The sequence below is a fragment of the Heloderma suspectum genome, chromosome 1 (genome assembly GCF_057233095.1).
Source record: "Heloderma suspectum isolate Gila_16-S chromosome 1, 16-S_ref, whole genome shotgun sequence".
Lineage (NCBI taxonomy): Eukaryota > Metazoa > Chordata > Lepidosauria > Squamata > Helodermatidae > Heloderma > Heloderma suspectum.
In genome coordinates, this window is record NC_139458.1 from 415,335,443 (window position 1) to 415,350,218 (window position 14,776).

At 43.6% G+C, this 14,776-nt stretch overlaps 1 protein-coding gene and 1 long non-coding RNA gene across 15 annotated transcripts in view; both read left to right on the forward strand.

The window, feature by feature from the left end:
• Positions 1-2,100, forward strand: part of ANAPC1 (anaphase promoting complex subunit 1) — a 93,062-nt gene extending 90,962 nt beyond the window's left edge. For 13 of the 14 annotated variants that reach the window (XM_084829090.1, XM_084829093.1, XM_084829092.1 and 10 more), the window contains one exon: positions 1,092-2,100. In XM_084829090.1, coding sequence (XP_084685216.1) covers positions 1,092-1,207 — 116 coding nt within the window. In that variant the 3' untranslated portion in view covers positions 1,208-2,100. The remainder of the gene's footprint in view (positions 1-1,091) is intronic. The other variant, XR_014786951.1, reaches the window with a different exon arrangement.
• A 3,007-nt stretch (positions 2,101-5,107) lies between these two features.
• Positions 5,108-14,776, forward strand: part of LOC146360201 (uncharacterized) — a 177,440-nt gene continuing 167,771 nt past the window's right edge. Inside the window, exon 1 of the long non-coding RNA XR_014786960.1 lies at positions 5,108-5,463. This is a non-coding gene — a long non-coding RNA (uncharacterized LOC146360201). The remainder of the gene's footprint in view (positions 5,464-14,776) is intronic.

Below are 14,776 nucleotides of genomic sequence, written 5' to 3' on the forward strand. Positions count from 1 at the left end.
GCAGCACTATTAGTAGAATGGTTGGTCCATCTCGCTCTAAGCATTTAGGAACATAGGAAGATGCTTTGTACCAAGTCGGACCATTAGGACATGATCCTATTCATGTTTAGACAGCAAAAAATCTTGGCTGGCTGGGGAATGCTGGGAGTTGTAGGACTTACTGTTGTCTAAACATGCATAGGATTGCGGTCTTAATCTCTCTAACTCCATATTGTCTACATCAGGGGTGGGTAACACATTTGAGATGGGGGCTAAATTGCCACCCGCTGGGCCCAATCCTTTGCATCAGTCATCATCCTTGCCTCTTTTGCCTTTCTCCATGCCGAGAAAGGGACTCCTATGGCGCTGGGACAAGCTGTTTAGCCCAGCACTAGCTGAGTTACTTGCTTTGTGTACTGCGTGCTGTCCCCAGAGGGGCAGTATGTGGCACACAAGCGGACTCAGCTGTCGCTAGGAGCCACTTCTCCCAGTGCCGGCTGAATCCGTTGCCACTCACATCCCCACTGCTATCTCCAGTCTGTGATCGGAGATAACATTGGGGGTTCCTCTGCATACTGCTTGCCCTCCCAATGGGGAGGGGGAGAGAACAGTGGGGAGGGGGAGGGATCCAAGGAGGCTCCACGGGTCAGATAAGGAACCTCCGTGGGCTGGATTAGGCCCATGGGCCAGAGGTTCCTCTTCCTTGGTTTGCATTGATTGGCAGTGAGTCTCCAGGGTTTCAGAGAAAAGTATTTTCTAGTGCTACTTGGAGATGCCAGGAACTGAACCAGGAACCTTTTGCATACAAAGCATTATGCTCTACACTGAGCTGCAGCTCTCTGCCAAGCAAACGATTGTGTTACTTTATTTGCTAACACAATAACTGATAGACTCTTGTTCTCTGTAATGTTACCTTACCTTTTATAAGAGACAGAATGAGTTAATGGCAATACAAATTAAATGTGACACTTAGGTAGCCATATATTTTATAAACAACATAGGAAAAACAAACTTCTAAAGTGGGGAAACACTTTTCTGCTTCCAAAATCCAGCATTTTGATATGTGCATTCTGTCTGCAGATGTGATCAGTTTTTCTGTTTTATTCTCCTAGGTAGTGCAAGCTTCTCAGAACTGCTGTTGAAATTCAAGCCACTGAAAATGCCAGTCCGTGCACTGCTAAGACTCGCACCTCTGCTGCTGGGAAATCCACAGTCAATGGTTTTGTGAAAACAATAATATGAATTTGACACAACCACTTGACCAAACATCAGTACTGATACAGTATTTGACATTAAATGAAAGACACGTTAATGAAGTTGGCTTCACTTTCAAGTTCACAAACTTCTCATGCCTTTTTCATTCCCTTTTTATGTTTTTAGAGCGATAAAGAGAGGTTTATATATTGTTGGACGGTCGACATGCCTGTGCAAAGTAATACATTTCCTTTTTGTAAATAAAGCTTGTTTGCAAAACAAACAAACAAACCCTGCAAAACACCTTGATGATGAATTTAGAAAATAAACCATCTGGAAGCAATTTGTCAGCCCTGTTTAGCACAGTATCCCTGGACCAGTGGCATTTGATTAATCATTTCTAATTGTAACAAAGCTACAAAAAAGATGAATAGTAGTAGCTGAAAATCTCTTGGGGGAAAAAGACACAAAGCCAAGCTCAGCTCCTTCTCTGAAGCCTTATTTGCAAGTCCATTTCCAAAGGCTCAAATTGCTTGAGACAAGCAAAATGTATAGTAAAGTGTGGGATATCCTATGCTACTTATTTCATATATATTCTTTCAGTGTAGGTAGGAGAATGTTAGAGATATTACTTGGGGGTGGGGGTGGGGTGAAGAATTTGCTCACTCCATGCAATGGGCCCTGGGGCGGTGCCAAATAAGTAGTGTGTTCTCGTTGAGGCCTTTCTGCATTTGCAGCACTTTCAGGGCAGAACTAAACATTACAAGAAATACAGGGGTAGCACTGAAAAGTAGTCTTGTGTCATTGTCATCCCTGTGGTATCTATTATTTATTTTAATTTTTTTAATACTGCCTTTGAAGGCAAAGCCTTTTCAAGGTGGTTTACAATTTTTTTAAAAAAAAAACATAAAAGCATAATATAACTTCTCTTGTGTCCTGATGTCAGTGTGTGTGCTTTCCCTGCATAGTTCAGGGGTATTGCTCATGCGTTGCATGCAGAAGGTCCCAGATTCAATCCCTGGCGTTTCCACTTAAAAGGAACAGATAGCAGGCCTGGGAAATGGACTTCTTCCTATATTGGCACATGGGGAAACATACAGCATTATGATGTTGGGTCATGGCATACGTTGCGACAGGGGAAGGGGAATTCTGACATGGGTCCACCCTGGTTTTTTGTGGGGGTGTGGGGTAGCTTCCCATTCTGCCTCAGTGAGCTGAGGATTGTTGAGGGTAGTGCTTGCTAGGGGCGCTGGGAAGGCAGCAAGGTTTAAAAGAAATTTTAATTTAAAATTTGCCTTATCTCCAAGGAATTCAGATTACAGCAAAGTGAATAATGTATTCATTTAAAACATCCTTTCAAATACAATTTAATTACTAAGCATTAAAACAGGAAACCAGCAGCAGAAAACTACCAACGCAACAGCAATTGATTTTTTTCTTTTTTTTTTTTTGAAGAGACAGATTAGACAAGGTTAGCTTGCTGTTGCACCTGAAGTTACTGCAATTCACAGCTGCTGGGGAAGTAAAATGGCACTAAATGTGCAAGAATTATAAATACCACAAGGAGAACAAAAAGTTTCATGGAAGTGCTGCTTTTTCAGAGTTTTCTTATGTAGCCCTCTCTGAATGAGTTAATCCTAATGAGCCTGTCATTGCATCACTACAAGAAGACAGTGTGTCATATCAAGCAATGTCATTCTGTTAACACTAACTATATTGCGCTAGCATAAGAAGCCTCTAGTGTAATGCCTCTGGTTTCCCTGGATAATCTGTCATGCAAGCTAATGCTATTGACATTGCGCTAGAGGTCCTTTAGTCTAGCACAGTGTAATTTGCATTAGCAGAATGAACTGTTGGATGCTTCCCAGTACATCTAAGCATTTATAATCCAGGAACGATGCCACTGGCAAGAGCCCTGCAATGACGTGCTGTCAGTGAACTTAATAGTGCTGTGAGGACTCTCCTCTTTTTTGGTCACTCTTCACCTGAAGGGTCTCAATGCTTTTAGAATATATTAAGGGGCAGAGGATAGGGCCTCTGCATGACCCTAACTGCAGAGAAACCTGAGGTAATTGCTGGAGCCCAATGGTAGCCATAGGGCTTATTTTATAGCGGACAGCCTTCTGTTTGGAGGGCTGTCTAGTCCGACTGGTTTAAAGATAAAAGAACCATTAAAAAGGGGAGACCAGCTGGGGCCTTAAAGTTATCCATCAATGATTAGCACCTGGACAGCAACCTGAGGAGTCATACTGGGCAGCTAAACACAATCTTTCTACTTATGGTGTATTTCTATTTCAATTTAAGTCATTTTGAAATTTGCAGCTATGCCAGCAGTCAGCATATGCAGTTCTGATGCGAATGTATATTGCCTTTTGTCCTTTTTTGATAGTACATTTCCTCTTTTTTGGTGATGTGTAAGTGGCCACTGTAGGTGGCCACAAGGCTAATGTGCTTGTCCTTTTTTGGTGATACATTTCCTCTTTTTTGGTGATGCTTTGATCACTGGGTTTATGAACCTATAAAGCTGCCTTATTTATAATGAGATGGACCATTGGTCTGTCTAGGCCAATATTCTCTATTTTTAACTGGTAGAGGAGGGATGTGGCCCTTCAAATAATGTTGGACTGCAACTACTCAGCCCTCCCATTGGCTATGATAGGGCTGATGGGAGTTGCCGTACAGCATCATCCGGAAGTCCGTACATTCCCCATCCCTGTAGCAGAGGTTCTGCATGGTCTCAGGCAGAAGTCTTGTGCCAATCCTGCTACCTGAGGTTCTTTAAACAAGGGTTCAGGAAGTGAACATGGGATCTTATGTATGCAAGTGCCTGTACTCCTAAGCTGTGGAATCTCGTAAAGAAATTCAGTGCACAGTATAGATGGAATATGAGTTCAGGAATATATGCTTGCAGAATGCAAGTTGTAGCATATACAAATGGGTGGAGATAAAGTGGGGAACAAACAAAGCTGAGAAATGAAAGAACAACCCATACTGATTGCAGGTGCTCTAAATGTAGGAATTTTATACTCAGATGGGAGATTAATTCCTAGTCACTCATAGATAGCATAAACATATGCCTATCTACTGAAAAAATAAAAGTCTCAAGTGAGTTCAATTATGTTTACTGCCAGGTAAGTGTGTGCAACCTTAATAAGCAAACTGATACTTATTTTAGTAACAAGGTGCAATTTACTAGTCGTGATGGCTATATGCTACCTCCAGTATCAGAGGCAGTATTTTATTTATTAAATTTATTTATTAAATTTATTAGTCGCCCATCTGGCTGGTCACCCAGCCACCCAGGATGCCTATATACACCAGTTGCTGGGGAACATGGAGGGGAGGATGCTGTTGCATTCATGTCTTGTTGGTTTCCTGTTGAAAGCTGGTTGGCCACTGTATGAGCAGAATGCTGGACTAGATGGACCTTGGTCTGAGCCAGCATGGCACTTAACTATTTTCTTATGTTTATAATTCATCTACCGTATGCATTCCTGGGTTACACACAGCTGCTGCAAACCCATGGTGTCTAGGAGTTTTAAGCTGGTAATATCTGGGGAAATTTGGAATGGGGAGAAAAGAGTCTTTTTAAAAAAGAACTATACGAGTTCTATTTAAAACAAAATTGTGGAGTGTGGGTTTCTTCCTGACAGAAAAGGAATGCAATAATTTTATGTTTAGGAGTGGCCTCTTCCCTCCCCCAAACCGTGCCTGATGTATTGCTTGGTATTTTAGCAGACAACGCCCCCGGGCGTCTCCCTTCTCGTTCTTGCTGTGTGAACATGAAACCTCCCAGTGAGTAGGAGAAAAAGATCTCAGCTTTGGTGGTTTGCAGTGAATCGAGGGATCCGAAAGGCAATAAACAGTGCAGAAGGGGTTTCTGGCTACTTTTGCAACTGGTTATTGAGGGGCGGGGGGCGTGCATGCACGCACGCACACGGGGCTGGAGGAAGCCTAACGAGTGAAAAGACCTATGCCCCAGCATGTCATTAGATCTAAGAGAGAAGCTTCCTGTCTCTCTGCCTCTTTTATAAAGCTGTCACAAAATTTGAAATCAGCCGGTAACGTGACCCGGACCAATGATCTGGGCAGAGAACGAGTTTCATTTCTGGCGCCCGTTACAAGTGCGAATTTTGCTCTTCTCCCTGCACACGTGGAGGCGGCGGCGGCGGCAGTACCGCAGAGCGCGTCGCAATTTTTAAGGCTACCCTGAAGATGAATGGATTGGCTGACAGCCAAGTGCGGGAGGCTGATCAGAGAGGAAAAACCCGTTCGCGTGAAGCTACGTTGGTAAGATGCAACTCCCCGCTTTCCGGGGATCCCCTTTAAAAACTACGCTTGGGGGACACGACAGCTGGCCCGGACCAATCCTTTAGCCGCAACCGATGATCCAAGTCGGTCTCATGGATGCTTTCGTAATAATATTCGACGTGAACCTCCGCGAGTCCCGCTTGATATACTGCGGTGCAAATGGCACTGCGCGTGTAAGCCAGCAAGGGCCGCGCAGATCCGATCTGTAACGTGCCCGGTGCTTAATGGGGGAGGGGAGATCAAGGGTGTCAGGAAACGCCACCGTCTGATCGGAAGGCCCTTCCCCCTAATCCCTGATGGGTGGAGACTGTGTAAATTACTCAGTGGTGCGGGAAATGGATTCTGATTCTGCTTACTTCAAATGTTCCAGACTGGAGTCCGCGCTTTGAAAACGGGCACTAAGCTCTGATACTGCCCTTTCTGCCTGCTTTGCGAAGTATCCGTTATGTGTGACTAGGAAGGAACTATGGCCTGCTGACTTAATTCTATAAACTGACTAATTATGAGGACCAGTAACTTTATGGTATTCTATTGATAAACGTCTGTGTTATTTTATCGCTTTGGAAGCACACCTACAGAACAGGTTTTGCATAAAGATACGTTGCTTTCTACTGAACAGCCATATTTCAGACTGCGTGTAATTGTGATGGCTAAAAAATGAACAACCACCCCCACCCCAGGGACTGTTATAGTAAATCAGAAGCTGTGGAGGAGTACAGAATGAGATTCTGAGTTTGTGTGGAGGGTAGGAGAAAGTAACAAATTGGCACTTGACTGGGTGGGAGGCTGAACCCCCTCCTTTTGCAAAATATTCATTGCAAAACCTGAGTTGTCAAAAACAAAGCACTACTCTTTTTCAATCTATCTAAAATTATTTCTAGGCAACCTTTAAGGGTGGAACTTTTTGCGTGTGCAAGAGTTAAGCTTTTCTGGAGCAGGGTTTAGCAAAAGCTGTTTGGGCTTGATGTGGGTGCAGATGCAAGGGTTTTCCTCAAGTTTTTCTCTGGTGGAAGTGGAGAGGGGGGAGGGGAGAAAGCAATGCAAGTATTGTAGGAGAAAACAGAATAAAGCTGTAAATCTGCTTTTCTGAGCCTTACAGTATGGCAGTATGAAATGTCTTAACATTTTTTAAAAATTCAAAATATATTTGGGACCAATATAAGTGAATGGGAAAGACTCCATAGCTTAGATAGAGGGCTAGGACAACCTCTACGTGAGCTGCTGGTAGTCGGAGTAATCAGTGTTGGGCTAGATGGACCAATAGGCTGAGTCAGTATAAGAAAGCTTCATAAGCCCCAAATCTCCTTGAGTTAGTATATTTGCATCCTGCCCTTCCCTGCAGGAGCTCAGAGCAGCATTTTCTTTCCTTTCATGAACCTTATAAATTTGGCTAGGCTGAAGGACAGTGATTTGTACAATGCTTCAGAGCTAAACCTGAGCTTCCCAGAATTTAACCCTTGACTCTAGCCACTATGCCATGCTGATTTGCCACTGTAAGCATGAGTCAGATGGCAGTGGAGCCTCAAGGTCTGGAGAGGCCTTTAGATCTTGTATTTTGTTAAAAAAAAATCAGTGGAAATAACATATAAACTGGAAAATGAATGCAGAATTAAATAGATTAAACTGATAATGTGTGGGGTTAAACTGAACCCTCACGCAAGTGGAAGTGTGCTTGTGCAATGGGCCTTCCACATCCTCTTCTGGCCCCCTACAGCCCCCTGTGCATGCCTTAAATTGGCTCCAGGGGGTCCCCCAACCCTCCAGAGCAGATCTGGGGTGTGTGCAGGGGGCTGCAGTGGGGAAAGGGAAATCTGTTCCACTGGCAGTTCCCTTCCGCTAGCGGAATGACACCATTGGATACAACCCATGGTTTATTTGTTTGAAGCACTCTGGTGCTTTACTGAATGTATTCTTTGACCAGTCATTATATTACCAGAGCCCAACCATGCAGGCCTTCAGAAGTACTGTCAGTTTGCATTCTCCTCCTGAACTGAACTTTGCTGATATGGATAGAAAGTGACGGGTAGAAAGCTGAGGGTAAAGTAGAAGCTGTGATCAGGGAACCTGCAACCTTTCACTCCACCAGTGTGCTTTGCTCCTGTGAGTTGCACAGCCATAGGAGTGTCACTGCTTTAAGGAGCCATCAGCAGTTGTTACAATCCACACCCTTAGCTCAGACATATTTGCATGCTTGGCAACCACAGGGCAAAGACAGTTATGTATATCAGGCCTGGAAGCAAAGAGCTGAGGCTGAATATGGGAACATGGAGGTGAGCTACAACCCCTCCCACTCAGCTACACTCTATCTTTATGGTCACATCTCCATACACATTAACACTATTTTCAGTGGAGTGTCTCAGTAGTAGTTTATCTGGTTTGAATTTTAGTTATAAGTTGATGTTTTCTGTGATCATTGCTGCATAAGCTAGCTATCAATTCAACATGTAGAAGAGATAAGGATTGTCAAATTTGTCAGTCAGTCAAAAACCTGGTCAGGCTGGTTTAAAACTGTCCGGGTGGCAAGACCATTGTAGCCATTCCTGGAATGTCTTGCAACATCTAGTAAGGATAATGGCATTAAGCACTGTTTTTATCTTGGGATTGGGAGCTGGAAATTGGAACCCCAACATACACAACATCTTTCCCTCACATTCTGTGAAATCAAAGGGCCCAAACAGACAGTCCTTTAAATCTGTGTCTAGCAGATGAACATCTTTGTTCATTTTTAAAGTAGGTGCAGGGACCCCAACTGGGATCTTAAAAGCCCTCCTACCCGCCATCTTACGGTCCTGGTCCAGATTGGGCCCCTTGTGCCTACTCTAGAGTAAATATTTTAAAAATGACTGCTAGACACAAATTCAAAGTAATGTCTGTTTTGGCCCTCAGTGAGTGGATTGAAGAATGCTGGGAAACAATGCTATATTGAATAGAGAGGCCAGTTTTAGCCTTGGTATAACCCCCCCCCCCGCCCCCCCCTTACAAATTCATGAATACTCTGAGCTTTAAAACAGCATTGGAGCCCAGAGTGTCGATACCTGGTGATGGCTTAACATGCCATGGGACTGCTTCCCAAACTGCTCCAAACCCTTATCATCTGGATACGGGGTACTAATGTGTGAAGAGAGAGTGTTTGGTGTGACCTTCAGATGACCTTCAGGCCTAGGCCTACTGTTTCCTAGTGACAAGAACTTCCACAGCTCACCTGATCAAAGGAAGGGGACAGGCATCCATATAAGGTAAAAAGGAGAGAAGAGAGCAAGATTTGAGTTCTTCCTCTCCCAGCATGAGAGCGTATACTCAAAACCTCTGTTTCCTCTGGCATTCTTCCTCATTTCAATCTGTACTGAGGTGACATTGCTTCCTTACTAGTAAGTAGGAGCAATTATAAAGCCTCAGACAACACCAGCTGCTAACATGTTGGATGTGTTGTTGTTTTTAAACCATCTTTTAAATTTAGGGTTGCTGTGGGGTTGCCAACTGATCAGAAACAAATGGCGTGGCCTGTTCTTTATCAACAACTTGGTCTGCAGAAATCAGCGGGTGCAGCTTTTGAAGGCAAGGAGATCAACATCTATCTGCTGACCACTGTAGGTCAAGCTGTTGTTAAAAGGCACAGGAACAAGGGGAGGGTAAAAATTGGCAATGCCAGGTGCCAGCGTGAGATCCTGAGATGGCTCCCGCCCTTTAAAAATGTGCACAGAAGAGACCATTTCACCAGGCATGTCTTCCCCCATCCCAGTAATGGGAGAAGCTGTTATTGGTATAATTTTCGTTTGTTAAAGGTGAACAGATTCTCCCAGAGTTTGAACCTGGCATCATAAGAGGTTGCTCCTTCCCAATATTCTGTCACCATACACTCCATCTTAATCCTAGTACTGAATATTTAGTTTTAACAGAGCGGAGTACTAGGTGCATTTAGGGCAATGCCAGCCTAGATGCAGTGCCAGCCTAGAGGGGACACACCATCTACGTTAGATGAATAAGAGAAAAGTTGATTAGATTGGGACGGAATAGGGAAGAGTCAGGTGAGGGCTTCTCCACACAGAGGCTTTTTGTCCTGCGATTTTACTGGGGCTTCAGCTTCCAGATTCTTTCCCAGATTAAGATTGCCCTTTACATGCTTTTCCTTTCCCCCTTTTTTCCCCTTTATCTGCAAGTTCTATATGTTTCATTTATACAGCCACTAGATAGTGCTGTGGCCTAGCTCCTCTTATTGCAGGATTTCTTCTTTTCATGAAGAAATGGAAAATGGATCTCTTTGTTACTAGATTATTTCTGTTTCAAATTAACCCATGGAAATGCTGAGAAAGCACAAGAGAGGTACTGGAGTTTGATGACGTCATGTAAAGGACCCGCAAACTTCCGTGAGTGACCAATCTCAATCGCAGGATAAAAAGCCCCATGTGCAGAAGCCTAAAGTGTGTAAGGCTCCCATTTTATTTTCATGACAGAGGCTCAGTTTAGATAGAAAGTCAACAGATAAATGTTTATTCTTCAAACCTTTATGTATCTCCATGGAGGAAAAACCTACATCTGTTGAAATCTGCCTGTCAGGCAGCTGCTAAAGGCCCAAGACCACTGACAGGAAAAAATGGCAACCCTAATGCCACCCCATGTGGCAAATTTGGCCCAGTGAGGTAGTCCGGCCTTCCAGTTGTTGAACATTTATTCACTTTTTCTGAGCATTTGATTGTTTCTTCTACTTCTCAGCAGACTGGGTAGGGCTCCTGGCTGCCCCCTAGCATTAAAAAAAAAAAAAAACGTGGGTGACACACAATCGTGCCTGAACATCTGGATCTCAACTACCATTTGTAAAGCAGAGCATAAAATAAATAGGAGCTGTTCTAGACTCACATCTCAGTGGTGCTCTGTGCTGTTTGCCTGCCACTGGTTACCTCATACAAGATGGCATTTGATTTGTAACTGGTCTACAGCACTGAAGCCCCATCGATCTGAGCTTCCATGACTGCCAACCACACAGCCTCCCTCTTCTCCCACCCACGTCACTCTCGCTGAGCTCCCAATTCCAAAAAGGCTTTGTTGAGGAAATTTATATTCCATATTTCATAGCCTTTGCCCACTGTGGGCTGCATCCAATATTAGTATTCAGTGAGTAGACCCACTGAAATGGGACTTAAGTTAGACTAATGTTGGATGCAGCTCACTGGATTCAACCCTATACGTTCATTCCTCTTTTTTTGTACACCTGGAGTTTGTATCTCATCATAATCCATGACAGGTTTATATACTGACGCTGACCCTGTTTGGATATAACAGTGGTGTCCAGCAGCAATTTGTGGGTTAATTTGTGGGGATGAGAGCGGCTTCCGTTTTCCTGGAACAATCTACAAACGCGGCATTCGTAGTTTGTTGCCGTGACGTCTGAACGCAGGCACTTGGGGCTGTTTGTGGGTTAAACAACCCCAAATTAGCCCATGGCTTGTTCTAGGGTTAACTTGGGGTCGTTTAACCCACAAACAACTGCAAGTGCTCTGGTTCAGATGTTATGGAAACAACCAATCACAGGTGGTTCCAGGGAACTGGAAGCGACTCACACATGGCGCACATCCCTGAAATTCATGGGTTTATTATTATAACATTAATTAAAATTAATCACGAATTGCCACCGGACACTGCCATTTTGTCCAAACAGGGCCAATGAGTTCAAGTTCCGTAGACAAATGGCCACAAAATTACTTTATGTACACACTCCAACTTTGGGAAGCCTTGTTCAATAAGCATGAAGAGGCCTTATTTCTTAACTCTCCACAACTACCCCCTATAGGTTTGTTCCTCTGTCTACTGCTAACTTGATGAAGTACCAGAGAAAATTGTTTCTGAACACACAAGGGGAACCCAAGTAAGGTAAAACAACACATTTTAGTGGACCATTTTCCACAGATGGTTGTAATCATTGTCACAAGTGACCTCTTCTCTCTACTGTGCCTGCTTTGCAATTGTGAATACTGTAGCTGCGGTATTTATCTTTGAGAAACAACACTTTCAAATCCCAGTGCAATTTCCTACCTATTCTAGCAGAGCAATCCAAAGTTGGGCTTGAGAGGAGAGGAGCAGTGGATCCACTGCTGCAGGAAATGCCCTGCAAGTACAAGGCAGAGGTGAGGTCTGAGCTCCAAAACACAAAACCATTCTTTTGAACTCAAATAAAGATGGCACTGGAGGGTAGCACTTTACTTTGCAGCAGGCCAGCCTCCTAGTTAAAAAAACATTTTAATTTAAAAAATCTTAAGTAAAATAAATATCAGGAAAGTCAGGGAGCCTGGTGGGTGCCAAGAGAGATGTCTGCAGGCATATTGGTTTCCCATCGGCACCAAGTTGGAGATCCCTGCTCTGAAGGATCAGCTACGCAGCTTGGGAGTTCTCTTGGATCCAGTGCTGCTCCTGGAAGGTTAGCCTTTTTTTTTAGTTCTCAGCAGGGAAAAGCTCTTCTCTCTGATCAGCCTGCTGGGGGGCCCAGAGCTGGTAGGTGGGATAGAGAATCCCTGGGGGCTGTATCTGGCCTGTGGGCCAGAATTTTCCCATACCGTGTATATCGCCTGAAGCACCTATTAAGCAGAGGGGTGAATCATAAATGTACGAAATCAATACAAGAAAATTAAAAACCTGTTTAAACAACCCACAACAGAACAGCAATAGAATCAAGTCAAAAGCCTTTGCAGGGTGTGGAGAGTCTTCGTTAGCAGACAGCAGGCAACAAGGAGGAAGCCAAGCATACATCTTGGGGGGGAGCATTCCACAATGAACTCCCTACCCCACAGATGCCAATAGCCAATGGGGGCTTTCCTCATGGTTCTAAAATGTGGAAGGGATGTTTGTCAGGACCGCGCTGGTGGGGAGGGTTAACCTTCATATGCCATAGTCCTGATCGTGCTTCCCCTCCCAAATGGCAGCTATTTACATTTTTTAGACCGTGCATCTTAATTACTTACATGCAATTATCATCCCATCTAGTTTGGCCCTCGTGTGTGTGTGTGTGTGTGTGTGTGTGTGTGTATTAGGGAAGAGGTTGCGAGTGGAGTTCTGTGGGCCTGGTTTTTCCTATAGCAGCCTTTCCCAACCCAGTGCTTTCCAGATGTCTTGAAATACAACTCTATTCATCCCCAGCCAGCATGGCCATTGGCCGAGTTAGATGGGGATGATGGGAGTTGCAGTCCAACACATCTAAAGGACATTGGGTTTGGAAAACATAATTTGATCCTGGCTTGTTTTGCTTTTGCTTCAGGACTATCTATACATTTAGATGGGGTTTCCTATATGTTTTGAAAGACCGTTGTCTTTTGCATTGTAAATACAGCTAAAAACCTAGAAAATCTTACCTTAATTCCTTTAATGTTCCCTGAAATTCCTACAGACCCGGCCTCAGAGCTCTTCTAGATAACTTTTGCCTGAGAAGGGACCTCCAGTTATCCTTCACATTCTGAAATGTTGACATTTTAGTGGCAGTCCTAATATGTATCAGATCAGCACAATGTTGTTAATTGGAGCTAGCTCAATGCAACTACAGGTCCTCATGTGATGAGAAATCCAGTGATGTATTCAGAAGCAATGACTACATTAGTACAGAATAATAAGTCAGAATTCCTACCTTCTACCTACCTACCTTCTGTGAACAAGTAACATGCTGGTACACACAGCCTGTTTGCTCATCCTTTTTGCCCAAGCAAGTACAATTAACCATGAAGCAATTGCTTATCATGATGTCCAAGATCAAGATTCTGGTTCGTTGTTCCCAAACAAGCCAGGATCATAAACTTTTTTTTGTGAACCGCCCAGAGAGCTTCGGCTATTGGGCGGTATAGAAATTAATTAATTAAATAAATAAATAACCTAACAAGAAACCCTGGATTATTTGGGAGCAATAAACCAGGATTTGGATGTCATGATAAGCTATCGCTCCCTGGTTTATTTTACCCAATTGTGCGAAGGGAGAAGTGAAGGGCTGCATGTAGCAGCACACTGCTGGTTCACACAAGCCAGGACAACCAAGGAATCCTGGCTTATTGTTATGTGCAGAAGTGACCAGTGTAAAGAAAAGAGACTATTAGAACATCACATGACTGTTGACTGTGAATTTCAGGAGGAAGAAAAAGCCATTATATTCTCCTATTTGTTGTAAACAGGGTTGTTCATTGTGGTTTTATATCTCCCCAAGTGAAAATGCAAAACAAAAAAGTATCCTTGGAGACTGCATAATCATTGCACTAAATTACAGTATTAACAATGTAATTTTTGCTATAACAAGTCAAATAGCAACTGACCTAATCATAAACCACAATACTGGATTAATCCTATGCTCTTTCATAACTTACCTTGCTCATTTATAAACTTGACTGTGGGTTTTTAAAATGTTTAATACTTTCCTACTCATCAGTAGCACAAAGTTAAACAGTCATTTATAAGGCAGAGATCTAGAAATGATGACTGGGCTTTGTAAGCAAGCATTAGTCTCTTCTAGCCAGCTGTGAATTCCAGTCACACTATGATAGTTCAACAATATTATATTAATTTATTAACACAGATACTATTTGAAACTGATGAAGCTGTATAACTCAGGCTTTATGTAGATTGAAGAACACAGTGACATTACTTTTATGTGATGATTCATTACACAGGTTTTGGTAGTTTTTTACCCTTTCAAAATGGACTTAGGCTAGTATGATACTTATTTTTAATTTTTAGTCTAAGAAATTTTACTACAAAGATGGAGGAAGAATGAATACAGGGCGGCATCATGGGTAGGCATGGCTGGGCACCTGTCAAGGGCCCATAGCCCAGCAGGGACCCACTGACCAGAGCCCCCTGTATTTGCTCCTCTTCAGGAGTGCAGCCTGCTTGTTTACCTGCCTCTCACTCTGGCCCAGACAGTGGTGGTGGTGGTGGTGGTGGTGAGAAGGAAGAGCAGCAGATGCCACTGCCTACATGCTCACTGGCTCTTTGCCTGTCTGACAAGCAAGTGGGCAGCAATGATGCGAAACAGAATGAGGAGGACTCACAAGTGGTGACAATGGCAGTGAGAAGGTAGACTCACTGAGGGGGCCAACGGAGGGTATCTCGCTCAAGGGCCCTCAATAACCTGAAACCGGCACTGAATGAGTAGTTTTCCTAAAAGGAATCCTGTAGCACCTTAAAGACTTCGTGTGTGTGTGACATGACTGCAAAATCCTTTACATAATCGCCTGGAAGTATGCTTCATTGGACTCAGTGGTGCTCACTTCTGAATGAATAGGTTCACCTTGTAAAACATGCTGAGCTTTAACAGAGGATCTTCTTT